At 58.6% G+C, this 25,742-nt stretch overlaps 3 protein-coding genes across 8 annotated transcripts in view; 2 read left to right on the top strand and 1 right to left on the bottom strand.

Moving 5' to 3' along the window:
- Window positions 1-14,697, top strand: part of CLASRP (CLK4 associating serine/arginine rich protein) — a 23,525-nt gene extending 8,828 nt beyond the window's left edge. The window contains exons 4-21 of one of the 2 annotated variants that reach the window (XM_024768838.1): window positions 148-249; window positions 478-557; window positions 2,634-2,718; window positions 3,887-4,035; window positions 4,841-4,937; window positions 5,940-6,018; window positions 6,103-6,176; window positions 7,435-7,476; window positions 8,386-8,601; window positions 8,717-9,004; window positions 10,417-10,680; window positions 11,000-11,039; window positions 11,338-11,398; window positions 11,639-11,697; window positions 11,798-11,844; window positions 13,555-13,637; window positions 14,234-14,258; window positions 14,544-14,697. In XM_024768838.1, coding sequence (XP_024624606.1) covers window positions 148-249; window positions 478-557; window positions 2,634-2,718; window positions 3,887-4,035; window positions 4,841-4,937; window positions 5,940-6,018; window positions 6,103-6,176; window positions 7,435-7,476; window positions 8,386-8,601; window positions 8,717-9,004; window positions 10,417-10,680; window positions 11,000-11,039; window positions 11,338-11,398; window positions 11,639-11,697; window positions 11,798-11,844; window positions 13,555-13,637; window positions 14,234-14,258; window positions 14,544-14,586 — 1,834 coding nt within the window. In that variant the 3' untranslated portion in view covers window positions 14,587-14,697. Of the gene's footprint in view, window positions 1-147; window positions 250-477; window positions 558-2,633; window positions 2,719-3,886; window positions 4,036-4,840; window positions 4,938-5,939; window positions 6,019-6,102; window positions 6,177-7,434; window positions 7,477-8,385; window positions 8,602-8,716; window positions 9,005-10,416; window positions 10,681-10,999; window positions 11,044-11,337; window positions 11,399-11,638; window positions 11,698-11,797; window positions 11,845-13,554; window positions 13,638-14,233; window positions 14,259-14,543 lie in introns of those variants that run through there. The other variant, XR_003006345.1, reaches the window with a different exon arrangement.
- Window positions 14,698-14,840: 143 nt separating this feature from the next.
- ZNF296 (zinc finger protein 296) lies at window positions 14,841-19,220 on the bottom strand. Its single transcript, XM_024768839.1, is given in 4 exon segments — window positions 14,841-16,229; window positions 18,446-18,595; window positions 18,882-18,969; window positions 18,972-19,220. Coding segments are annotated over 4 exon segments (1,434 nt in total). The 5' UTR covers window positions 19,188-19,220; the 3' UTR covers window positions 14,841-15,249.
- The window catches only part of GEMIN7 (gem nuclear organelle associated protein 7), a 10,620-nt gene continuing 3,996 nt past the window's right edge, over window positions 19,119-25,742 (top strand). Inside the window, exons 1-2 of one of the 5 annotated variants that reach the window (XM_024768840.1) lie at window positions 19,119-19,256; window positions 20,842-21,487. In XM_024768840.1, coding sequence (XP_024624608.1) covers window positions 21,251-21,487 — 237 coding nt within the window. In that variant the 5' untranslated portion in view covers window positions 19,119-19,256; window positions 20,842-21,250. The other 4 variants (XM_024768843.1, XM_024768845.1, XM_024768841.1 and 1 more) reach the window with 4 other exon arrangements.

Genomic DNA, 25,742 nt, shown 5'->3' with positions numbered 1-25,742 from the left:
TGAGCGGTGGGGGGTGAGGGTGGGGCTGGCATGGGGATCAGAGGGGTTGGGGGCCAGACTCCCAAGCGTGAGGTGGCAGGGAGCAGGTACTTTGTGTCCTGGGCAATGGGGACCCTAGGCTCCTTGCTCCCCTGCTCCCCACTTCAGGATGCCCTGGCAGGGGGACACCAACAACATGATTGACCGCTTCGATGTCCGTGCCCACCTGGACCACATCCCTGACTACACCCCGCCTCTGCTCACCACCATGTAAGCTGCCTCCCCCAGGGGTTGCCAGGCAGGGAGTCCTACCCAGCAGCACCTCTTCTTTCCTGAGCCCTGGCCTGCCTGTCACCATCCTGGGAAGGAAGGAGGTGTGCACGTGGGGAGGCCCCCCCGCCCGTCAGACTGAGCCAGGCCCCTCATCCCCCTTCCTGCTGGCTTGGGATGGGGAGCTACCCTCTCCCTGTGGTCTCAAGACCTTGGCCTCCCCCAAAGCTCCCCAGAACAGGAGTCGGACGAGCGGAAATGTAACTACGAGCGCTACCGAGGCCTGGTACAGAACGACTTTGCTGGCAGTAAGTGACCTGGGGCGGCGGGGGAGTGGGGTTTTTTGGCGGGAGGGGCGGAGGGTGTCCCTGGAGACTGGAAGACCTCGACAAGGTTGGCAAGAAAAGTTATCCCAGGCCTTTCTACTAAGGGGCCTTGGGTTTTGGTCCCAGCTCTGTCATGGACCCGCTCTGTTCACATCCCTTTCTCTCTTGGGGCCCTCTGTCTCTGGAATTGGTACAGGAGATGTCTGGTGAACTAGATGGTCCTACCACAGTCACTTCCACATCCCATGCCCTCTAACTCTGTGGCCTTTTTTCCTGAAAAATTGGTGAAAATAGCAAGAATGCATTATTTTCCTCTGTGTATTTCCCCCGCCTGCATGGGTCAGAATGTTAGCTCTGGAAAGGAAATTTGTCCTTGTTTTAAATGAATATTTAGACAGTTTGGCAGTTTGCCAAGCGTTCATATATGTCCAGTGTTCTTTTCCCAAGCCATCACCGTTAACACTTCACAAATGAGAAAACAGGTTTAGAGACTTTTCCCCTCTCTGGGCTTGTGGTGGTTCAGACCCTGACAAACTTAGAGTTTTTTGTCTCTGTTACCTCAGTACATCTGCATAACCTCCCAGCAAGGTAGGGGTGGTGCCCCCATTTTACAGATGAGGATATCGAGGCTCAGTGGTTGGGGGGGGACACCATGTCCAAGGAATTGGGGTTCTCACCCTGCCCTTAACCACTGCTGCCTCCTGCTGGACAGCTCTGAACTTCAGCTCGCCTCCTGAGAAGGACTTTGAGACCCCACCCCCCCCCACACTCCCAGGATCTCCCTGTGAAATTAAGGGCCACACACTCGTCCCTTAGCCTGGCCAGTGTCGGTCTCCTGGAGAAGGGTGATAAAGGTGGATTCTGTCCCTTGGGGTGGTTGTGAGGGCTCGGTGAGGAGTGCATAAGGCCCCGCACCGCGCCTGGCAGTCAGCCCTCCCAGTGGGTTCACTGTCCCCGTATTTGTTTCTAAAATAGGTGTTTTAGCATCTCTAAAATCAGAGATTGTCAAATTTTGGCAATCACTGAGGCCTTAGAATCGGGGAATGCATCATCATTGATGCCGGTGTTGTTTTTGCCTTCCCCCCAGGCTACATAGATTCTTGGTGATGGAGCCAGGGTTTCCCTCAGTTCTGACTCTATTCATTCATTCATTCCCGCAGTTCCTGAGCACCTGTGGTGCGTCAGGCACTCTTCTGGGAGCAGGGGTCTAGTGGGGGAGCCACGTAATCATGAAAGCAGGTGGTAGTCACAGCTAAGGCGCCGTCACAACAGATGTGTGCTGTTCTGAGGTGCTTGGCCAAGGCTGGCTCAGGGAAGGGTGGGCAAGATTTCCCCAGTGAGGAGAGGCCGCTGGACTCCGGGCCACGAGGACAGCCCTGTGGGGGAAGGGGGCGGGTGGCCTTGGGGGACAGGGAGGGCTGGCGTGGCTGGAGCTCACGTGAGGCAGGTCAGCGGGGCTTTGTGGACCTACCAGCAGAACCGCAGAGGCTGCGGGGAGGGCTGTACCATGGCCCGCCTGGGCCCGCCCGGCCCACGCACCTCGCTTTACAGATAGAAGAGCTGAGGCCCACCGAGGCAAGGCCAGGGTCCCACCGGGATTCGGGCGTGTCTCACTGCAGGAAGACCCGGGGAGGCTCCAGTACATTGCTGAGCTCCTCGAGTTGCGTGTTGTGGATGAACGAGAGCCCAGATTAACCGCGCTTAATTTAAACTGGCCCACAGAGGCACAGAGTGGAGTGGCCCATGGGGTCCAGGTGACTGACGTCCAGTGCTCAGGATAGCTTTGTCGTTCTGAAGGGTCCAGCTGAAGACCTTCCCAACAGTGGTAAAAGTAGCAGCGCCAAAATACAACACGCTCATTCTGCCAGTGATCCCATTTGACAGAAAAGGAAACTGAGGCACGGAGTGGCTCCGTTCCTTGATCAGGGTTGCATGGCGAGTCAGTGGTGTCACCAGGGCCCTCCTGCAGATGCTGTGTCCTCACCACACACGGTGTGATTATCTGGGAATCCGTGACTCTGCCCCTTGCAGACCCACGTGCCTCTTGCCTTGCCCCAGTCTCAGAGGAGCAGTGCCTGTACCAGATCTACATTGACGAGTTGTACGGAGGCCTCCAGAGACCCAGTGAGGATGAGAAGAAGAAGTGAGCCGGGGTCTGGGGCACCGTGGGCTTGAGGGAGGCAGGCAGACTGTGAGCCCCACAGGGCACAGCCTCGTCCATCCTGTCCACCTTGGGCTCCCCAGAGCCGGGGCTGGTGGTTGGCACAGGGTAGGCGCTCGATTGATCTATGTTTAGAGGAGGAAGCAGCAGCTGGACGGGAAGGGTCTGCTGACAAACCTCTACACTGCGTTTGCAACCCGTGGGATGGTAGGATGTGAGTTAGAGCAGGGAGTTAGAGCAGGCCCTGGGCTGGACAGGCCTGGGTTTGAATCCTGCCGGTGAGGACTTCCCTCCGAGCCTTGGCAGGCTGCCCTGTGAGGGGGCTGGCGGCATGCCCCCTGCCTGGACTTTCCAGGGCTGCAGGAGACGGAGCTTGTGAAGTGCTTGTCCTCTGCCACCGTGAAGGAAGCTTGTGGTCAGCAGCGGCTGATGTCGCTCTGGAGAGGGAACTCTCCAGGCTGTGTCCCTTGAGGAATGGCCCCCCTTCGCCAGGACAGTCGCTGCTCCACTTGTTCCCCAGCGGTCCTGGAGCCCTGCCTCCTTACCACCTGCTGCCGAGCAGTTCCCCCACTGCGATCCTCAGCGCTTACTGCTTCCCTCCATCTGAAGAGTTCTCACGGTGTGGCGGGAGCTTCTTGATGACTCTCATCCTTATCCCTGAGCCCCCCCCCACCCCCCGCCCCGTTCAGGATGAGGCTGGCACTGGGACGGCGTCAGGGCTAAATTCAGCAGCAGACGTGCACTAGGCCCCTGTGCCGTTCTGGACCAAGCAGGGCTGTGCTGTTGTTACGCAGGATAACTCGGGCCTGCCCTTGCAGGACTCACAGTCTGGGGCCAGGGGAGACAGATCCAGTAGGAGTGGGGCTGGGGATCTGAGGATGGTGCTGGACCCCGCCTGAGGGAGGACTTTCTGGAGGATGGTGCATTGGAGCTGGAGGAGGAGGGAAGAGCCGGTGGGAGGTGGCCACAGAGGGTTCTAGGCTGAGGGAAAGCGTGAGTGAGGGTCTGCAGGCAAGGGTGCCGAGCTGCCCTGGAACTTGGGAGGGCGTCGTGTGGTGTGCGGGCCCTCGAGGCTTGGCCTGGGCTGCATCCTGCCCATAGTCTCTGCCCCCGCCCCGCACCTCCCTGGCTCATGGCTCCCCTGTCCCAGGCTGGCGGAGAAGAAGGCTTCCATTGGCTACACCTATGAGGACAGCACGGTGGCCGAGGTGGAGAAGGTGGCAGAGAAGCCGGAGGAGGAGGAGTCACCGGCCGAGGAGGAGAGCAACTCGGACGAAGATGAGGTCATCCCCGACATCGGTGGGGTCCCCTCTCTGCCCTCCCACCCCACAGTCCCTGGGCGTCGTTTTTGTGTCTCGTCCCACCCCCTCTGTGGGGTGCCCCCGTGCTTAGGAGCCCCGCCTGTCCCGCCCCTGCTCCAGGGCGCTGCTGTCCTCCCTTCTCACTCGTGTCCTCCTGGTCCAGCCTCCCTTTCTGTGTCTCTCTCCTTCCTCATTTCTAGGACTCTGCTTCTATGATATTGTCCCCACCTAGGTTCTGAGTCTGTCCTCCTTGCTTGTGTCAGCCTTTCTGTCTCTCCCTCCCCTTCTCTTTCTCTCTCTTCTGGAAAACAAGTGTTCCTCCAGTTATAGAGCCTCATCCCCCATGCTGCCACCCACCTCCACCTAAATGCCTGTCTTCCCTCCACCTCTCACCTTTTCTCACTCAGCCCACCCACTGTTTATTCAGACTTACTCAGACATATGTGAAGTGTCCGTCCCCCTTCCACTGAGTCATCCAGCATCTGGCTTCTGAATGCCTGTGACCCGAACCCCCTGCCTCCCGCCCACCTAGATCTTCAGCCGCCCTCTGTCCGTCCCCCGTTCACTCCCCCGTGTACTTCCTCCACATCACACACCCATCCCGGCCCCCACCCACCCTTTGTTGTGCTTGCCTCTGGCCAAGCCCTGCGCCAGCCCGGGGATGCCAAGATGAGCTGACTCGTTCCCTCCCTGCAGAGGCCTGCGGTCTGGTGGGCACCCCCGCCCCCAACTCCCGGGGCACTGCCCCTTCTCCCCTTCTTCTCGCTCGGCTTTGGTCCCTGACAGCCTTTCTTTTGGTGTAGACGTGGAGGTGGACGTGGACGAACTGAACCAGGAGCAGGTGGCAGATCTCAACAAACAGGCCACGACCTATGGCATGGCCGATGGCGACTTCGTCAGGTGAGGCCGGCGGGCTGACGCCTCTCCACGTCCTGTGGACCGGGCATATGTTGTTACCCCTCTTCCCGAGCAGTTGTGTGCCTGGCCCTGCGCCAGGGCATCACACACAGGCTCCTGAGCTCGTGGGGTGGGTACTTGTGACTGGCTTCAGCCTTGTTGAAGCGGAGGCTGCCCCCAGCTGTATGACCTGAGGCCACTGGACTCCTGGAAACTCCCGGGTTCCTGGGCCTGGTGGACAGCGCCCTCCAGTGGAGAGGCTTCGCTCCCCGGATCATTCACTCGCAGTTGCTGGTTGAGCCTCTGCCCTGTGCCATACCTGTGTGGGTCACATAGACCGGTCCCATCTGACAGGGTATTGAGCTGGAGTCTGAGTACTCCCGAGTCTGAACACAGCGTCCTCTGCCCAGAACCCTCCATGGCTCCCACCTCCCTCAGGCGCAGCCAGCCTCCTCACCATGGCCACAGAGTCTCACCTGTCTGGTCTTCTACCCACACACTGCACCCCTGCCAGCCCCCATGGCCTCTTTACCCCTTCGGTGCCTGAGGCCCCGCCTGACCTCGGGGCCGCTCAGTGTGCCGTGGGCTCTGTCAGCACCTGCTCGGCTCACTCTCCCAGGTTTCTCATCAGCTGTCACTTTTCTCTGGGTGGCTTCCCCAACCTCCCTGTTGAAGGCTGCAGCAGCCTCTACCAGTTCCCTGGACTTCCTTCCCTCTTCCGAGATTTACCTTTCCATCGAGGCTTTCACCGTCTAACATACCATGTTACGTGACCTTGGTCACTGTGTCTCTTCTCCCCAGAATGGTAGCCCAAGGGGGTGGGGATTTTTGTTTGTTTTCAGTAATCCCTGATCCCTGAAATAGCACCTGGCATGCGGTGGGTGCGCAGTAACAGTGCAAAATGAATGCGAGACCCCCAGGATGGCTTGGGGTTTCTCACTTCCTGCAGTGACGCTGCCTGTGGCCTGGCCCCTCCTCCATCGTGCCCCTCGTGCCCCTCTGTAGGATGCTCCGGAAAGACAAGGAGGAGGCAGAGGCCATCAAACATGCCAAGGCCCTTGAGGAGGAGAAGGCCATGTACTCGGTGAGGGCTGGGCCGGGGTGGTAGGGCAGGTGTGTGCCTCATGGACGGCACACCCTCACCAGCCTCATACCCACCCTGCTCCAGGGCCGTCGCTCCCGGCGCCAGCGGAGGGAGTTCCGGGAGAAGCGGCTAAGGGGCCGCAAGATCAGCCCACCCAGGTAGGATGGGTTCTGCCCCATGTCCCCACCCTGCCAGTACCAGTCTGTCAGGGCTCTGGGGGAGGAGCCGGGGCTCAGGAAGACCTTGGGGGCAAGCTCGCCGCTTGCAGGCAATTCCCTCCTAGTAGGGCAGTGAGTAGGGAAAGTTTGGAGTAGGCGTGGCTGTGAGGGGCGTGTGGACACCTGCCCTACCAGCCATTCCCCTCACCCTGCTGGCCTCGGGACACTTGCCGTGCTCCCTGAGAGCCAGTGGCGAGGTGGCATGGGGTGGCTGGAAGGGTTGAGAGCAGAGTCAAGGGACACGGGCCTGGCCCTGGACTCTGACCTGGTTCTGCTGCTTGGCCGCTTCCTCACTGTCAGAGTTTGGGCAGGTGACTTTCTCTCTTGAGCTGCAGTTTCCCTTTTGGAAAAGGGGCACCATCACCTCCCAGGAGAGGGGCTATGCCAGTGCCCACAGCGAGGTCTCGGGCAGGTTTGGATGCGGCAGTCTGATGTGGAGAGCCCAGCCTGGGGCTCCAGGCAAACCCATGCTCTTTGACACATCTCCTCTGTTTAATGGGAGTCATTGAGGGTTGCTGTGAAGCTTAAGGGACCTGTTGTGGGTTCAGGCTTTGATGTGCGGTCTGGAAAATATTCCTTAAAGCGTTGTAGAGGTGCAGGTCAGTGTAGTGCATAAAAGCTTGGACTCAGGGCCACGTGGCCTGGGTTGGAATCCTGGCTCTTTTCGTTTATGAGCTGTGTGGCCCTGGGCAGGTGACTTCACCTCTCTGGGCCTGTTTCCTCAGCTGTGAAGTGTGAAGAATCACAGTACCTACGTCAGAGAGTTGTAGGAAGAGCGATTGAGTTCACTGAGTAAAGCACTTAGTGCCTGGCGTATAGTGTGCCTCTAAGACGCGTTAGCTCTGCTAGTTTTAACGTCATCAGTAGGAAGCCAGGACCCAGTAGAACCAGGGACTTGGAGTGGGAGGAGTGTCGCTTCTAGTCTAGGGTCCGGCGGCCAGCCAGGTCGGAGGCTGCTGAAGTCCTTGTTGCTCAGGGTCAGGGTGGGTCTGGCACATTGTGGGTCAGGGCTGAGGTTCGGGCTTCGGACAGATGTGAGGTGAGTAGGAGGAGGGATCAGGGCCCGTAACGTGGCCAGCAGCCCCCCTCATCGCTGTGCCCAGCGTGTGGCCTTGGGCGCCCAGGTTGGGGGTTGGCCTCACTTCTGTGCGCACTAACCCCAGCCCCCCACCCGTCCCGCCCGTTCTTCTCTTCACAGCTACGCCCGCCGAGACAGCCCCACCTATGACCCCTATAAGCGGTGAGTTCGCAAGGCCCAGCAGTCCTCGTGGAGGGCAGGGGTGCTGAGGAGGGCCAGGGGGCCCACCCTGTAGGCTGCCCTGAGATCACAGACTGGAGAATGTGTTCTGGGGGTCTGAATCATTTCTTGTTTTCTAGAGTGTTAGCCTGCTTTCCTGATTTCTTTGTCCTTTAAGCGTGAACCTTAAAAATTTTTCTCATTTAGCTGTAACGTAGTCTTGTGTGGAAAATGACCAGACGTGGCAGGAAGGCAGGACTTGGAAGTCAAGTCCCTTTGATCTGAACCCCCGGAAATAAGCAGTGAGAAATAACAGGCACAGAAGGGCCTGGTTGCACACGCGTGTGTCTCCTGGTTGTGGGAGTGGTTGGGACAGAGGCTTTGAGGGTGACAGACCTCGGTCTGACCCCAGTCCCCTTTGCAGAATGGTGTAGGAGGGACCCCTCGGGGCTCCTGGGAGGATAGGTGAGATGAGGCAGGTACACCTTTTGATGAAAAGTCTGGCACAGTAAGTGCTCAACCCGTGGGCGCCATGAGGGATAAGGTACACTTTTTTTTTCACAAAAATGGAGTTAAATCACAGTTAATGCTTTAGAACTTGCTTTCCACCTGACCTGACATCTATGTTGAGGAAATCTTTTCCTGTTACATTACAGACGTGCTCATCCCTTTTTAATAGTACAGGTTGCTGCTCCTCCTTTTCCTGGTGGTTCTGAGAAGGTTTCCGTGGTCAGGAATCCGATCCTTGCACAGCTGGTGTCTTTCTGCCCGTTGGCTCTGCTCGTTGCGCCGGTGGCTGCCGTTGCTTGGGGCTCCGCTGTTCTGATTTCTGTTGCTCTGTGGTGGCTTCTGTTAGCCGGTGGGCAGGCTCCAGGAGCCTGGCGTTCGAGCCTCCTGCCCCCTGCTCTGTAGGTCGCCCTCGGAATCCAGCTCCGAATCCCGCTCCCGCTCCCGCTCCCCGACCCCAGGCCGAGAGGAGAAGATCACGTTCATCACCAGTTTTGGGGGCAGCGATGAGGAGGCAGCCGCAGCTGCAGCTGCAGCAGCTGCGTCAGGGGCCGCCACAGGGAAGCCTCCCGCGCCCCCCCAGCCAGGCGGCCCCGCACCGGGACGTAATGCCAGCGCCCGGTCGGTAACGCTCACGCTGCCTGCCCTACACCCCGGCCGCCGTGGGGGGGACTCGGGACGGCGGGGGGCCACGGCCCGGGCCGGCGCTGACCTGCCCTCCGTGCCCCACCTGCAGCCGCCGCTCCTCCACCTCCTCCTCCTCCTCTTCCGCCTCGAGGACCTCCAGCTCCCGCTCCCGCTCCAGCTCCAGCTCCCGCTCCCGCCGCGGCGGGGGCTCCTACCGCTCTGGCCGCCACGCACGCTCCCGCTCCCGGTCCTGGTCGCGCTCCCGCTCCCGCTCTCGGCGCTACTCGAGATCCCGCAGCCGCGGCCGGCGGCACTCAGGTGGGGGCTCTCGAGACGGACACCGCTACTCCCGTTCGCCTGCCCGGCGTGGCGGTTACGGGCCCCGGCGCAGAAGCAGGTGCGTGGGGCTGGGGTGTGGGGACTGGGCTGGGCGTGGGCCCCGTTTCGGCGAGACCAGGCTCTGGGAGGGGAGACCTGGGATTGGTGGGGGGGAATGTGCTCACTCCAGGTGTGGTGCCAGGGCTGGAGCACAGCCTCCCTTCTCAGGGATGCAGTGGGGAGGGAGACTGAGCTGCGCTTGTCACGGGAAGTCCCCAGGTGTTTGCAGCTGGCGACCCTTAGGACTGGGGCACTCCGTGGGCAGGGGCCGGAGAGTCAAGGCAGCCCTTTGAGAGAAGGCGGGGCGTGAGGCAAGCACTGCACATGGGGCAGGAGGAAAGTGACCTAGGGATGGGAGCATCCCTCTGGTCCTATTCCCGGAGGGGGCCTGGTGGATGAGAGCATGGACTGCGGAGCCCCTGGCTGGGTATGGATTCTGGCCCTGCTAGTGAACTCTCAGGGCCTGTTTCTGCATCTGTAAAAGAGATACAGTCACAGTGTCCCCTTCATTGGGTCGTGAAGTTGTGACAAGTGAATTCTATGTAAGTGTTTAGTACAGGGCCTGGCACTCGGTGAGTGCTTTTATTGTCATCAGCGTCATTACCCGTGTTATTGTTGTGTGGATCTCAACGTCAGCTACCTACAAGGTCTAGCAGGTAAAATAGAGGGGCTGCGTGGGCCCCGGTGAACCGGGAGCACACGTCCCATCTGCTGGGCTCGTTGGCCACTCAGTGGCAGGCGTGGTGTTGCTCAGTCTTCTGCTTTTTCAAGAGAAGTTGGGTTGGATTTCTAAAGGACAGCTCTTGTTTTCTCAATATTGCCAACAAATTTGAATTTTGTAAAAACCCAGGACAGTCCCACCAGAATCAGTGTGTGACGTTAGTTTGGCTTCTGGGTCGTTCCCTGGAGCCTGACACAGGGCAATGTCAGGAGAAAGACTGGGGTCAGAGGGGGACCCTGGTCACATCTCTGAGGCCAGCCTGAGGGTTCTGAGCAGAGAGAGGGTGAGGCTTGCACGTCCCCAGACTGGATCCTGTGGGTCTGTGCTGCAGTATTGCAGGGGGGCGGGGGGGTCATCCCCACTAGTGGCGAGACCCTGGACCTGGCAAGGTGAGGAGACCGTGAGCGTACAAGGGGGGGCTGCCAGCCAAGTTCTGCCCTCCCAGAAGTCACCTCTCAGAGAAGTGGGTGAATGGGTGTCTAGTGAGAAGTGAAGAGCCATTTTAGGGCCGGTGTATCTAGAGGGCGGTCTCTGTTTAGAGAGTGAGGGAGGCCAGGGAGGATTTCTGAGGAAAGTAGCGGGAGAGGAGTGGAGACACAAGGACCCCAGGGCCTCGGAGGAGGCTCGTAGATTCAGTGCCTGGGTGGGGCGTTGCGCACCTGGGGTCCCTGGAGCCTCACGGCCTCTCTCCTGCCTCACCGCACCCCCAGGAGCCGCTCCCGCTCAGGGGACCGGTACAGGCGGGGCGGCCGGGGGCCCCGGCACCACAGCAGTAGCCGCAGCCGCAGCAGCTGGTCCCTCAGCCCGTCCCGAAGTCGCAGCCTGACTCGCAGCCGCAGCCCCAGCCAGAGCCGCAGCCGCAGCCAGAGCCGCAGCCGCAGCCCCAGCCGCAGCCGCAGCCACTCGCCGTCGCCCCCAAGGGAGAAGCTGGGCAGGCCGGCAGCGTCCCCCGCTGTGGGCGAGAAGCTGAAAAAGTGAGTGGGGCAGGGCTGGGGGAAGGGGATTGTGAGCTCGGGTGAGCAGGGTGACTCCACTGTGCTCTTTTTGAAGGAACTTGGTCCTGTCCTGGGAGGTCTGAGGGGGCCACAGCTCTGCCCTTAGGGGCTCTGAGGAGTCACGCCCTTGCCTTGGGTCGGGGGTCAGAGGGGGACATGGCCCTGTCCTGCAGGGTTCAGGAGGGACCTGGTTTCTCCCTGGGGGGTGTTAGGGGCCCATGGCCTTGGCTGTCTGCTCTGAGGGCAGTGCTGAGGGCGCGTGAGGTCGAAGGTGGCAGCTGGTTTTTCTTCCTCCCAGGACCGAACCTGCCGCTGGTAAAGAGACAGGAGCTGCCAAAGTCAGTAAGAATTTGGAACTCGCCCGTGTAATTCCCGCCAGCAGCAGTGCCCGAGAGCTGGGCCCGGTGGGCCTGCAGGGGGGCCCGGGTGGGCCGGGAGATCCAGCCCCGGGGATTGAGATCTGTGCCTCCCTTCCCTCCTCAACTGTCCACTGGGGCTCCCAGACCCTCGTGGCCAGTCTCCACAGCCTGCCCGTCCTCCACACATGCCCCCGCAAGTCCCAGGCTCTTGGATGAGGTGGGTTGTGGAAGCTCCGGGACACCCACCCGGTCTCCTGCCTCTTCTCCCCCTCCCCAGCCCAAGCTGACGCCACAGGAGAAGCTGAAGCTGAGGATGCAGAAGGCACTGAACAGGCAGTGTATGTCCCGCCACCTGCCCCTGCAGGGCTCCCCTGCCCCTCCTCCTTCTGGCCTGGCCGTGGGGAGGCCCTGCCCTTTGCCAGATAGGAGGCCCTTTGGGGAGGAGTGGGTGTGCACCTGCCCTGCGGCCACCACGTTTAGGGCCTTGGCAGTCTGGTTGGCCTCTCTGAGCTCAGCTTCCGCATCTCGGGGGCGGGGGCTTGAGGGCACCCCTCATCACTGTGTCCCCCTCCCCACAGTCAAGGCGGATAAGAAGGCAGCTCAGGAGAAGATGATCCAGCAGGAGCATGAGCGCCAGGTACGGGTTGGGGTGAGGGCACAGGGCTCACAAGGGTGCCGGCCCGGCCCCGCCCTCACTGCCATCCTGCCATCCTTCCATCCTGCCATCTCTGCCGTAGGAGCGGGAAGACGAGCTTCGAGCCATGGCCCGCAAGATCCGTATGAAGTAAGACCCCTTCCCTCCCACCTGCCTCTGGCTTGCCCTGCGTTCCCCACCACCTGCTCCGATCCAGAGCCCTGGCCGATCCCTCTGGGTGGATGAAAATAATCAAAGCCCTCGCCTGGGTTTCATGTTGTCCCCCAGTCTCCTGCCCATCCCCAGCTTACTTCGGCCACTGTGACCTCCTCCCAGCTCCTCCAGCCTCCAGCTTGGGTTACCTTTCCTGCTGTTCCCAAGATACCCACCCACTTCCCTCCCTTGCTGAACTCAGGGGTCCTTCCTGACCATCCTTTGTGGAGTAGCACCCCAAAACACGACACCCTCCAGCCCCACTCTGCTTTTCTTCGTGGCACTGATCTGCACCTGGTGTCCCAGCGCACTGTCCGTGTCCTTCACTCATTCTTGTCCGTGTCCCCGTTACGAAGTCGCGTGTGGCTGCTGGGTTCCTGCTGTGTGCTTTGCCCCTAGAACACTGGTGTTCGGTAAACGTTTGCCGAACGGAACGGCTGAATGCAAGCCAGCCCCGCGCTGGGAGCCAGGGCCTCTCCCCTCTCCCATTCTGCTCCAGTTCTCACCTTGACTCTTCCCCTGCAGAGCTGAGTGGCTCAGAGCCTGGGTCAGGCAGACTCGGGGTTCATTCCCAGCTCCGCCTCTCTGACTGTGTGGCCCTGGGGTGGGCACTGGCCCAGAGTCTGAACAGACCTTGGTGCCAACTGCACAGGGTTACTCAGGGATTAGTGTCCGTAAAGTCTCAGCCCACCCAGTACCCATGGGCAGAACTGGAGGCCGTAGTGCTTGGTGTTGGCAGAGAGGAGAGTTGGTCAGTCGCTGGGTCGGGTCACCTGTTGTTTCTGGTTCCACCCTGCGCTTGCTGTGGGTCCTTGGACAAGCACTTTAAGCTCTCTGAGCCAGGACTCACTATATGAGATAGACGTAACGAGGCAGCCACCTCCATGGGGTTCTCCCGCTAAGGCACCTGGTGTGTGGTTCCCGGCATGTGGGGAGGCTTGATGGCTGCAGCTGCTGCTGTTAGTTGTTTATTACAGGCACATCATGTGCTGGGCTTCCAGGGCTGCCATGTGCTCCATCGTGGGGTGGAGGGGCAGAGTGCCTAGGGACTCAGCGTTGTAAGTCAGTCGGATCTGGGTTCTGATCCTGCCTCTGCTACCCACCAGCTGTGCGCCTTCCTCCTGTCTGAGCCTTCGGCCTATAGATAAGCCTAAGTTTGCTTATCTACCGAATGGGGATGGAATACTTGTCCCAGCTCTTAGGCTGGTGGGGAGGATTCCGTGAGATCAGAGCCAGGCACGAAGGCACCCAGTAAATGTAGCCCTTGGGGTTGCAAATCCTGGTCCTTCTGACAAAGACCAGTTAAGCACTTAGCATGTAAGTCCCTTTGTTCTGAGGCTGTGCCCTGAGTGTGACAGGAAATTATCGAACTCTCCAGCCCTTCAGCAAGCCTTTCATCGCCAGGCAGACTGGGATTCAGATGCTGGCTCTGCCAGCCAGTAAGTATCCCCTCTCCGAGTTCAGTGCCCTCATTTCCGAGTGAGGAGAGGAGCAGGACATGCCCCCTTGGCTTATTCTTCCACCTGGACTAGGTTGTCGGCGGCACCTGCCCTGACAGGGACCCAGCCAGCCATCGAGTTCAGTTCAGTGTTATCGCCAGCCGAATGCCCACCCCTTCCCCTGGTTTGCCTCCCCTTCCCCGTGCAGGGAACGGGAACGCCGAGAGAAGGAGAGAGAAGAATGGGAACGCCAGTACAGCCGGCAGAGCCGCTCGCCCTCCCCCCGTTACAGTGAGTGTCCTCGTGGTCGCTTGGTCTGGAGAGCCGGGCTGGAGGCTCTGTGGCATTAAAAGAAGAGAAGTCAAACTGGGTTACAAAAAAACCATGGTAGGGCTTCCCTGGTGGCGCAGTGGTTGAGAGTCTGCCTGCCGATGCAGGGGACACGGGTTCGTGCCCCGGTCTGGGAAGATCCCACATGCCGCGGAGCTGCTGGGCCCGTGAGCCATGGCCGCTGAGCCTGCGCGTCCGGAGCCTGTGCTCCGCAACGGGAGAGGCTACAACAGCGAGAGGCCCGCGTACCGCAAAAAAAAACACAAAAAACAAAAAACCCATGGTACATTTTTTCCACATCAGCCTTCTGTAAATTAAAACTTTTAAGTCACACACACGACACACGGTGATTGCTTCAGTCACAAGGGACTTATAGGAATTGGAAGAAAAGCTCATTCTTAGCGCGTGGGTGTGGGCCAAGGGGCACAGGTAGCGTCCAGCAGCGGACACGCCGGAAGCGCCGGTGCTGCCTTAGCTGGAGACACTGGAAGCCCAGCCCTGGAGCCCACTCCTGGTCCTGGGCACTTACTTTGTTTTCACCCATCCTTTCTTTCCAGGTCGAGAATACAGCTCTTCCCGAAGGTAATAAGCAGGCTGGCCCAGCTCCCTGGGAAATCACAGTTGCCCTTTGGCACGAGGTCCCAGCCCTGATTGCTCCGTCCTGACGCAGCCCCCTCCAGTCCCCTCCAGTCATAGGGCCTGGCCTCACCCCTCGGGAACATCCCTCTCTGCAGCTGAAGTCCCCATCGCTGAAGCCCCAGTGGTCCCGAGCATGTCGGTGTATGTGCGCACGTGCCTACACAGCAGGGCTCCCTGCCTCCTGCCCAGCCCTCATGGGGCCTCTCTCTCCCCTCTCTCTCTCTCCAGGCGCTCGAGGTCCAGATCCCGAAGCCCCCATTACCGACATTAGGCAGAAGCATGGTGGGGCAGAGGGATGAGGGGGTGGGGCGAGGGCTCAAGCTGTGATGCTGCTGATTTTATCTCTAATGGAATAAAATCACACATTATTTAATTCTCTTCACCTGGCCTCCGTGTCGTCCGTGTGGTTGGTGCCGGGCTCCCAAACTCCAGTGCCCACCAGCCAAGGCCAGCTGAGGCCCAGGTGGAGGTCCCACCCACGTCTGGGCATTGGACCGGAGGCTCCTTGGTAATCAGAACTCCTGCCACTCTCAGTGAGGGCAGGGATGCAACGTGGTGGGAACGATGGGCCAGGACTTTGCCCAGGGGCCTGTAGTGACAGGTCCAGGCCTCTCCCAGCTCTTGCCTCGGCCGCTGCCCTGGCCTCGCCCACACCCACGTCGGGAACCGGGAGCACAGCTTTCGGTGCCAGTCCTGCTGTGCCCCAGGCACTGGGTGCTGGCCTTTCCCCTCACCCCCTCGTTCCAAACCGGTCTGTCCAGCTGTCCACCCCAAGGAGTGAAGCCTCCCGCCCCACCTCAGACACCCCAAGAAAGCCAGAGTCCAGACGCGTGTGTAACTGTGGGGGGGGAGGATTTACTTGCAGGGGAAGGACAGGGAGGTCACAGAAGCGGTTCACGGCGGTGCGGGGGGCCGCAGGGGGCATTCCTGCGGCTCAAGCGTCCCCAGCCACGTCGGGGTGCTTCTGCCGCAGGTGCTTGTCCAGGGTGGCCCGCAGGCCGAAGGGCACGCAGCAGTGGGGGCACTTGAAGCGGGGCCCGCCAGGCCCCAGGCCGTGCATGCGGCGGTGGCGGTTGAGTTTGCTGCTCTGGGCGCAGGCGTAGGAGCAGAGCTCGCAGGCGTAGGGCCGCTCGCCCGTGTGCGAGCGCCGGTGCACTGTCAGGTTGCTGCTGTTGGTGAAATGCTTCCCGCAGAACTCGCAGCTGCCCCCGGGCCCGGGACCCCGGCTCTTGCCCACTGGCTTCAGCGTCTTCTTGGGTGACGTCTTCTGGTTCTTCTCGGGGTCGGTTCTCTGCTCCTTGGTGTCAGCTCCCCAGCCGTCCACGCCGGGGCCCACCTGGGCCCCACCGCCAGGAGCCCCAGGTTCCTGGACCCCCGCCGTGGCGGCTGCTCCGGCCCCCTCTCCGCCGCTGCACTGGAGGAGGCTGGCCGGGGCGGCGGCGTGGGCGGCCGGCTCCGGAGGGGCGGCGGACGCCTGCTCTCGACTGGCATCAGCCACGCAGGGGCTCTGGGGCCGTAGCTGCTGCCGATGGGTCTTCTTGTGGCGGTTGAGCTTGCTGCTCTGGGCGCAGGCATAGGGACACTGGTCACAGGCGTAGGGCCGCTCGCCAGTGTGCGAGCGCATGTGCACCTTCAGGTTGCTGAAGGAGCTGAGGGTCTTCTTGCACACGGGGCAGGTGGGGCTCCGCCGGGTGGGACCCAGCCGGAGGCCCTTGGCCTCGGCTTCTGGCCCCGCCACCGCCGACACGGCAGCAGCCACCTCGGCCAGGCCCAGCAGCGGGGCCTCTGGGGCCTCGGGTTCCGTCTGGTAGATGGACAGTCCGTGGTCCCACTGGGCGTGGCGCAGCAGTTTCCAGGCTCCCGTGAACTGTCGGCCGCAGCGGAGGCAGCTCAAGGCCTTCAGGTCCTCGCGTTCTGCAGAGAAGAGAAGGGCCAGGGGTTAGTGTGTCAGGCAAGTCAGAGCAGGTGCTGTTCACAGCTGCCAGCTGGACACCTGCTGGGGGAGAGGCTCTATTCCAGGAGCTGAGAGGCAGCAGTAAGAGGCGAGACTCCCTGCCCTCAGGAAGCTGGTGTTCAGAGAGGTGGGTGGACAGACAAGAAGCAAGGAAAATCCGTGCAGTGGATGATAAGTACTTGGGAATTTTCTTTGTGTTTGAAGAATCTTCAAGAAAAACTTAGAGCAGAGGGCTTCCCAGGTGGCGCAGTGGTTGCGAGTTCGCCTGCCGATGCAGGGGACACGGGTTCGTGCCCCGGTCCGGGAAGATCCCACATGCCGCGGAGCGGCTGGGCCTGTGAGCCACGGCCGCTGGGCCTGCACGTCCGGAGCCTGTGCTCCACAACGGGAGAGACCACAACAGTGCGAGGCCCACGTACCGCAAAAAAAAAAAGAAAAAAAAAAGTTAGAGCAGAGTGATGGATGGGGGGGGGGGGGGTTATTTTATTACTGGGGTTAGGAAGGCCTTGCTGAGCAGGTGATCCAGTTCAGTGTGCTAGGCACCTGCCACCTGCCACGCTCAGCTCCCTCTCACAACTTTCCTTCAAGGCAGGAAATAAGACCTCCATTTTCCAGACGGGAAAACTGAGGCAAAGAGACCTTTCCCCAAGGTCACACGGCTAGGAATGGGTGGAGCTGGGGTTTCAATCCAGAAACCCAGGGGGTGGGAGATAGAGGTTTTCAAGAAAAAAATTGGTTTAATAATCAAAACAGCTCTTGATAACTGAGTGGGTTTCTGTGCCAGGCCCCAGGCTCCTGGGTCCCACGCATGATCCCCTTTTCCTGCCTTACAGAAGAGGGAGCCAAGGTCTAAATGGGGAGAAGGCTTAGCAGCCACCTAGAGAGGTAGGGGTGCGGACGGTGAGCTAGGTTCCTCTCCCTCTTTATGGAACCCAAATTGAGAGTCCTCCAAATCAAGACACTCCAGGTACTGTCAGTAAGGTACTGCCAGATCTATTTGCCTTCATGTCTTAGATGGGGGTGGCTTTCCTGATGCAACACCAGGGTCAAGAGCATGGGTGGGGTTGGAGAGGGCCAGCCTGACCTGACTTCCAGCTGGCTCTCCTGCTCCCTAGCTGTGTGACCTTGGGCAAGAAATACCCCTCGGAGCCTCAGTTTCCTCATTTGCTAGAATATGGGGATCCTAGGGGTCTTCTCCCTTTAGACTTGCTGTGAGCTCAGAACCAGCTGAGAGTTGCGATCCATCGAGCCCTCAGTAAACATTAGCTGAGGTGTCCACCATTCTCCCAAGTCCAAGCACCTAAGAGTGTATTGTTCTAATGATCCCATCACAGCCCCTCCTTTGCCCACCAGGCTCTAACTCAACAGCTGAGCCAATCATAATTCCTCCTCCCCCCCCTCCCACCACAGGACCCTCTCCCTGGCCCAGCCCTGAATATAATTCCATTTCTCATAAATCCCCAGGAGCACACGGCCCAGAGACTGGAAATCTAGAGCTGTGGATGAGCCCCATAATCAACGCTGACCAAAAGCTCAGCTCGCCAAGAATCTAGTACCAAGTTAAGAGTTTTAATTCCTACCCAAGGGGAGGAACCCAGGTATCCAGGCACCCAGGACCTGGCTCAAAACAGGGCCTTCCCAGCATGCAAGGCTGGGAGATTCCATCAGGGAGGGAAACCAGAAGTCCCTTCCCTGGCTCTGAGCAAATGCCCAGCACCTCAATCAGAAGTGATAAAGAGGTGGAGGGGGTGACAACACCCCCCGGTCCAGCTGGCCTCAGCTCCCCTCCCCCAGGCCGCTGCCCTCCCCAGAGGTGCCCCCTGCTGCCACACTGGTCCAGCCACCTGGCCAGTTATTTCTGGCCAAGGGGAAGGAGAAGTGAAACCAGATTGGGGGTGTGTGTATGGCAAATCCCCAGACCAGTCTTCTGGGGCTGGCCACACCCTGTGGGTGGCCCTGCTTCCCTGCCCAGCCCCCATCCTCACCCACCCCCCTCACCACCACTAGTCTCAGCCCTAGGACAGGGCAGGCTCTGGCCACGCCTAGGCTGCACCCAGTGGGGAGCCAGAAAGGGGAAGTAGTGCTCACTGCCCCGCCTGTCCAGGTCAGCCCCTTCTCCCACAGGAAGCTGGGCCCTTGAACTTGAGACCAGGGACTGCATTCCGGCTTTACTCACCTGAGCTCTGGCGGGGGCTGGGGCCTCTGAAGAGCTGACAGCCCAGCTTCTTGTGGTCCATGAAAGCAGTGATGGCCTCCAACGGGAAAGTCTGCAGGCAGCGGCCGCAGGTCAACAGATCTGGGTGTTTGTCGGTCCACGGCTGGCGGTCTGCAGGGAGGAAGCGGGTGGTGAGCGTGGGGTGGGGCCAGGATGGGGCCTGGGGGTTCCGAGGGAGAGGGGAAACCCGAAGGTCACAAGGGGGGCTGGAGGCCAGGACCTGGCGAGGAAAATAAGGCAGGGGAGTTAGTGCGGGTGGGGGGATGCGGGGGGCGGTGCCCCGAGAAGGAGGTCCCACGAGAGAGAGAGAGAGAGAGAGAGAGAGAAAGGAGAGAGGAGAGAGGAGAGAGAGGGGAGGGAGGCGGGCGGGCCCGGGGCAGGGGCAGGGGGCGCTCACCGGGAAGGTGCGGGGTCAGCGGCGTCCACGGCGCCCACTGGTTGCGCAGGCCCAGGGCGTGGAAGAGGCCGCCAGCGGGCTTTTTTTTTCGGGGCCGGGGGAGTGGCGGGGTTCGCCCTCGAGCCGCCCCGGCGCGGGCATTTCCTTCGGGTTGAAGGGCCCTAGCCGCCGGGCCTGTAGGGGCCGCGGGTCCGGCTCGAGCTTCACATCGATGAAGAGGTCCGGCATCTCCATCTCGTCGTCTGAGTTGGCGGCGGGAGCGGGCTCTCTTCGGCGAGGCATGCAGCCGGCCTTGCGGCGGGACATGGGTCACGGGCAGGCGGACTGGCGGGCGGAGGACTCGCGAGCCGTGCGCGCTCACACCGAGGCGCCCAGGTGAGTGACTGCGGCGACCCGCGGCGAACTCTTACACGTGCTGGCCCGGCCCGTGGCTCCGCCCACCGAGGCGGGGCCTGACGCGAGAGGACTGCCCCACCCTTAGCCAAACTTAATCTGGACCATGCCCCCTGCGTTTCTCTAGGTGATCAAATCTTAACCATAACGAGTTCACACAACCACGCATAGAAACAGCTATTCCTGATCCCGTTTTCGGGCTGGTAGAAACTGAGGCACAAGGTGCCCACACACACCCGCAAGCGAGAAAGTGGTAGGGGCCACGTTTCTACCTAGGCGCCTGATAGTAATCTGGTCTGTTCCATTAAACGCATTACAATAAAAGTTCCTTGGGCAAACATCGATTGAGCGCCTACTATGCACCAGGTTCTGGACCAAGTACTGGGGATGCAGCAGGGTACAAAACACAATAACCCTGGCCTCATGCAGTTTATTCGTTCAGGGAGACAGGACTCTCAACAAGATAACTATGTAAAATACAGAGTGCCTTCCGTGACACCTGTCATGGAGGAAAAAAAAGAAAATCCAGGAAGGATTATAAAGGGACAGGACTACTGGGGTGACGGGTGGGCCTCAGTTTTCTCCCCATGCTGGGCCTGCGTATTCTAGGAGTTCTGTAGTGATTAAGTTCTGTATTGATTGAGTTCTGTGAGAAAACGAGGTCAGCTTCAAGGGCGTCTTTTGACCACTTTAAAGTCTTTGGCTTTTCTGAGATGGAAGCCCTGGGAAGGTTTTGAGCAGAGGAGGGTCGTGATCATATACATTGACTCTGCTCTTAGACCTGAGATCGTCTTTAAAACCAAATAGCCAACCGTCTTGCCTCCCTCGGATGGGGCCTCCTCGAACTTCCCTCCTCAAAGCTGCTCTCTCTGATCACTGTTTGAAGTGGCATCAACACCCTGCCCCACCCTTCAACCCTGCAAGTTTTCTTTTCTTCCTGGCACCAACCACATCAGATCTAGAACTGTTTGTTTACTGTCCTCTCACCCCTTCCCCCAACACAAGCCCCCTGAGGTCAGGGCCAGGGTCAGTCCGCCCCTGCCGTGTCCCCAAGCCCAGCACTGAGGGAATTTCACATGCTAATCTCCACTGCAGGCCTGAGGGTTCCTCATATTGTTATTCAGGTCTCAGCTCAATTGTCCTCCTGAGAGCAGAGGACCTCCCTGACCACAGGATCTAAAGGAGCCCCACCCTGCTGAAGGCCTTACAATTTACACTCCATGACCTCCATCTGTCCCCAGTTCCCTCCTGGGCCTCAGGTTTCCCATCTGTTACCTAAGGTGGCTTCTTCAGTGCCACCTCCCCTGACCACCCAACCTCCCCCAACCCTGCCACCCATTATCCCATTGCCCTTATTTTATTCCTTTTACATCCTTGTCAAGCCCTGAAGGATCTTGTCGATGTATTTGTTCATGTAATAACCTGTGGTGTCCCTCTCAGCCTCCCTAGAATGTAGGTTCTGAGATGACAGGAGCCGAGTCTGTCTTGTTCACAAATAGAGCCCCTAATCGTTCATAGTTCAGTTAACAAATTGTGTATTGAGCTGCTATGTGCATTCTTTCAATAGATATTTGCAGAGGGTCTGCGTACCAGGCACCGGGTCTTGGGGGTCCACCGGGAAGCCAAGGCCCACAAAGCCCTGCCTTACTGAAACCGTGTGGAAGAAGTGAATTCTGAGCCCACAGCAGCGCGTTTCCACCTCGGGCCATACATTTTGCCTTTCAGGACCTCAGTTTCCCCCGGTGTAAGATGGGGCTGCGGGGAGGGCTGCAGGAATGACCGCCTCTGGTCTCTCCCAGCTGCTGCTCTCCAAGGCTTTTCGCCTGGTGCGCGGCTGCTGAGAGCATGATCAAGTAGGGAAGGTGGGGTTCGGACTGGAGGTGAGGGGTAGGTGTGCACGTGTAGGGGGATGGGGGTGCCAAGTCCAATCTGCACTTAACTCAGACGGGAGGCGCCTCAATTTCTTCTTCTGTAAAATGGGTATCCTGGACGTCCCCACCTCGCAGACTGGTGGATCAGCTCTAAGCGCTGGGCCAAGCCGCTGGCAGGGTGGCGCCCGGGTCTGTGCTGGCTTCCGAGCCCGCGAGCCCGCCCGAGACCACGTGGGGCGGTGGCGGCGCGGGCGGAACCCAGGCTCGGCGGCTCGCGGCCCGCCCGGGCCTCTGCAGCTGGGGCGCCGGCGGAAGTGGGTACTCCAGCCGCTGCAGACCTCGGTGAGTGCGGGATTGTTGCTGGTGGGTTGCGAGCACTTTCCCGTTCCCCGGCTCCGGCCCGGGACGCCCACCCGCGTGCAAGACGGGGAGTGGCGGCAAGAGTCAAGTCCGCGCCTGCAACGCCGGCTGCTGGGACGTTCTGGTCCCCGAACGCCTGCACCCGGGTATCTGGTTCCGAACGCAGCAGCGCACACACACTTCCGCGCCCGGGGTGGAGGTGGGGGCGGAATGCACCCCCTCGGGAAAACAATAACGACGACGATATTATAACAGTAATAACGGCTGCAGTCTTGAGACTCCCGCCTTTCCCGGAGTGGAATCGCTCGCCTAATCTGAGCCGGGAGGTGGGAAGAACGTCCAGCCCAGGGCGGAGTGGGGAGTGGACGCCTGAGGGCCGGGAGGACCTACTTAGTGTAAGAAAAGGAGAGCGATGCGTGGCCAGAGCGGAATTGAAAGGAAACTGACCGGCCCAGTGGGCGGAGGTTGGGGGGGTGGGATTCTGCATTTGGGGTCCCGATCCTCACGGGGTGTGTGTGTGTGTGTATGTGTGTGTGTGTGTGTGGCCCATTTAACTAATTTGCATCCAGACAGGGCCCACCCATGAGGTGGGTGTAGGCTGGTCAGTATCTCAGTTAAGCTGGTAACTCAGCTGGTTCTCTACCTGGCAACTGAAGGGTTAGTTTGTCCACGGAACAGATCGTTCCCATTTCCTAGAAAGTGAGCACTGAGGCCCCAGGGATGGAAGTCTGTGAATCTCCTGGCCCTGCCATTGACCAAAGCGATGGACACTTTAGTTTTTCTAGTGGGAAAGGGGTTTGGACATTTTTTCCTGAAACCTGGGCAGGAAATCCTTGGCTTGGAGACTGACAGGATAAAGGACTCTCAGGCTTGGTCACCAGGGAGAATGGATAATACCTGCTTTTGCTGTCTTGGGCACACCCTATGTGACCTTTCTCAAACCAGTTTCTTATCAGGTCACACCTTGACTCCCAAACCTCCAAGGACTCCCCTATGCTGGCTGAAAAAAACTGCCCTGCTCCCAGGGCAGGGGTGATGGCCCTGACTCTTGTTATCAGACCAGCCTGGATTTGCTCCCTTTTCCTGCCAATCACAAGCTTGCACCCAGTCAATGATTTGGCATCATCCAGCTTCAGTTTCCTCTTCGGGAAAATGGGGCTTGTGCAGGTATGACCACATCTTTTTTTTTTCCTCCCTAATGGAGAAAGCATGACTAACATGTTTAATTAGTCACGTAATTAAACATGTTTAATCCAGGGATTGAACATAACTCTTTGTCCACTTGCATAATTCCATTCAGTCCTTCATTAAGTACTAGCTCTAGAGAGGAGAGTGTTTCTCCTAAAATACTTAAGTGTTAACCTAGGTTGGGAGAGAAAGCCCTGGGAGCCGATGACCCTTGACTAAACTGGGAATGCAGTGGTCAGATACATTAGGAAATGTATATATCCCTTAATCTCATTCACAGCCAGTAATGGTGAGATAATGAAAATGTACCAATCCCATTAATTCCATTCACTGTGGTCTTGCCCATCAGGCAAAAACCAGGGAGTCTCCCTCGGCTTTGCTCAGTCCATTAGCAAATAGTGAGGGCTCTCAACCCTCAAAAGATAGCCTAATCCAATCACTTCTCCCCACCCCAACCCCCAACCCCCATCCCAGACACCTGTCATCTTCCACACCGCCCACTGCAGTGGCTTCCTCACCAGGCTGTCTGCTTCTCCCTTTGCTCTCATAGTCCATTCTTCCTTGCAGCAGGCAGAGGGATCCCGTGATTACCGCAAGTCAGACCCCGCCCCTCCTCTGCTCAGAACCAGCCCCTGGCGAGACCCAAGTCCTCAAGCCCCTGCACATTCTGCCCTTGCCCCAGCCGCCTGCATACTGGCCTCCTTGCTGTGCCTCAGTCTCCCTTCCATGGGCTTTGCATTTGCTGCTCCCTCGAACTGCAATGCTTTCCCCCCAGATCTCCACATGGCTCAATTCCTCATTTCATTCTGGTCTTTGCTCCAAAGTAACCTTATCAGAGAGATCTTTCCTGAGCCCCTTCCTGAAAACCACCTCTTATCCCCCAGGCAGGGCCAGGTGTCTGCTCTGGGCTCCTGAGGGCCCCGGGCTCCTTCATTCCAGCCCTGCCCACTCTGGGTTGTCATTGTCTGGAGACCTAGTGTGTGTCATCCACTGGACTGTGAGCCCAGGAGGGCAGGGCTGGGCTCTTTCACTCCCAGCTGTGTCTCTAGCACCACCCAGCATGGGCCAGGCACAGGGCAGGCACTCAGATAACAGGGGGAGTGAATCCTTCCACAAATGTTTACTGAGTCCCCCCTGGTTGCCAGGCCCTAATTAGGGCTGGGGATGGAGCTGTGAAGTAATCAGATATGTCCCTTCTCTCGAAGGCAGAACAGACAGCGCACAGGCGAACAAGTAAATGCATATTGTCAGGAGGTGATAGTGCTGTGGCAAAAAAAGGTACTGCAGGGTGAAAGGGCTATTATTTTCCTCCCTGTAAAGATGATGTTTGAGCAGCGAGCTGAATGAAGTAAGGGAGGAAGGTGGAAATATACATATGTCTCCCAAATGGAAGAGGGTTCCAGTCAGTAAGAACAGCACGTGCAAAGGCCCTGAGGCAGGAATGTGCTTGGCATTTTCAGGGACTGACACCAGTGACCAAAGGGTAGAAGGGTGGGAGATGAGGTCAGAGAGGTGATAGAGCCTTGTAGCCATCGTGAGGACTTTTGCTTTTGCGCTGGGTGGGATAGGAGCCATGGGAGGCCTCTGAGCAGAGGAGGGGTGTGATCACACTTAGTTCTAACAGGAAGATCCCTCTGACAGCCATATGGGGAACAGACTGGGGTGAAGGTGGAGGCCAGGAGCCCAGTGGGGAGGCTACTGAAATAGTCCAGGTGGGAGGTGATGGTGGCTAGACCGAGGAAGGGTCAGAGTAGGGATGGTGAGAAGTTCCCAGATGCTGGATGTATTTTTGAGGGTGGAGCTGACAAACTTGACTGAAGGATTGGATGTGGGTGGGAGAGAAAGTGAGGAGTCCAGGATACTGCGGATGTCCTTTGCCTGTGTGATCAGCAACCTCCCCCTGAAAGATCTTCCTGACAGCCCTAGGAGGTCTTTTTTTAATGTTTCATTTCACGGATGAGGAACCGGATCAGGGAGGCTGCTCCTAGAGTTGCAGTGATCTGCCCAGACCCCTTGTAGTGAATCTGGGAGGGCTGGGACCCACCCGCTCTCCCGCAGACCACACCCTCATACCCTATGCCAGGTGGTGAGCTGTGGCCTGCCGCAGGTTCTCATATGGCTCAAGAGCTGAGAGTGGGTTTTGCATTTTTAAGTGGTTGAAAAACTAAAAAAATCTTTTGTGGCGCATGAAAGTATATAAAATTCAATATCAGTGTCCCAAGAAGTAAGGTTTTATTGGAGCACCGCCATGTTTCCACGTGTTGCTGTATTGTCTGGCCGCTTTCCTCCTACTCTGGCAGAGCTGAATAGTTGTGACAGAGACAGAGACAGGCCCTTGAAGCCTAAAATATTTACCATTGCGCCCTTGACAAAGGAGATTTGCTGACCTTTGCTATATGTTCTGCTAATAAGATTTGGGCCAGCAGCGGGGGTGTCCTATCAGGAGGACTTGGCAGGTAGTTACAAAGGGCCTGGGAAAGATCCAGGTGAGGGACAGAAAGAGGTTTGGGGCGTGCGTGACGGTAAGGCTAGGAGAGGGAGTTCAGATTCCTGAGGGAGGATCTAACATTTTTTAAGGGACGTGGAAGCATTCCGATATGTCCCTTCCTTGTTAAAAACTAGAATTTCAAAATTCTTTTGAAAAGGTTATACAGATTCAAAACGGATCCAAATTCAAACAGAATTTAAAAGGTGAAAAAAGGTAGATAGCTAAAAGTCTCCACCCCGGGCCCTCCATGGGCTGAATGACCCATGGGCGTTTGCAGTTTTTTTGTTTGTTTGGTTGGTTTTAGGCCGTGCCACACGTCTTGTGGGATCTTTGTTCCCCAACCAGGGATCGAACCCAGGCCTCCAGCAGTGGAAGTGCCGAGTCCTAACCACTGGACTGCCAGGGAGGTCCCTGTTTGCAGTTTTCCTGGAGACTGTCAGTAGTCATTGTTACCCACCGTCCATCTGTTTGTCTGTATCAGTGGTTCTGAACCAGAGGTGATTTTTTTTTTTTTTGTCCCCCAGAGGACATTGGCAATATATGGAAATCTTTTTTTTTTTT

The sequence above is a fragment of the Neophocaena asiaeorientalis genome, unplaced genomic scaffold (genome assembly GCF_003031525.2).
Source record: "Neophocaena asiaeorientalis asiaeorientalis breed wild unplaced genomic scaffold, Neophocaena_asiaeorientalis_V1.1 scaffold629, whole genome shotgun sequence".
NCBI lineage: Eukaryota > Metazoa > Chordata > Mammalia > Artiodactyla > Phocoenidae > Neophocaena > Neophocaena asiaeorientalis.
The sequence above is the reverse complement of the archived record's forward strand: the minus strand, read 5'-3'. Positions and strand labels throughout refer to the sequence as shown.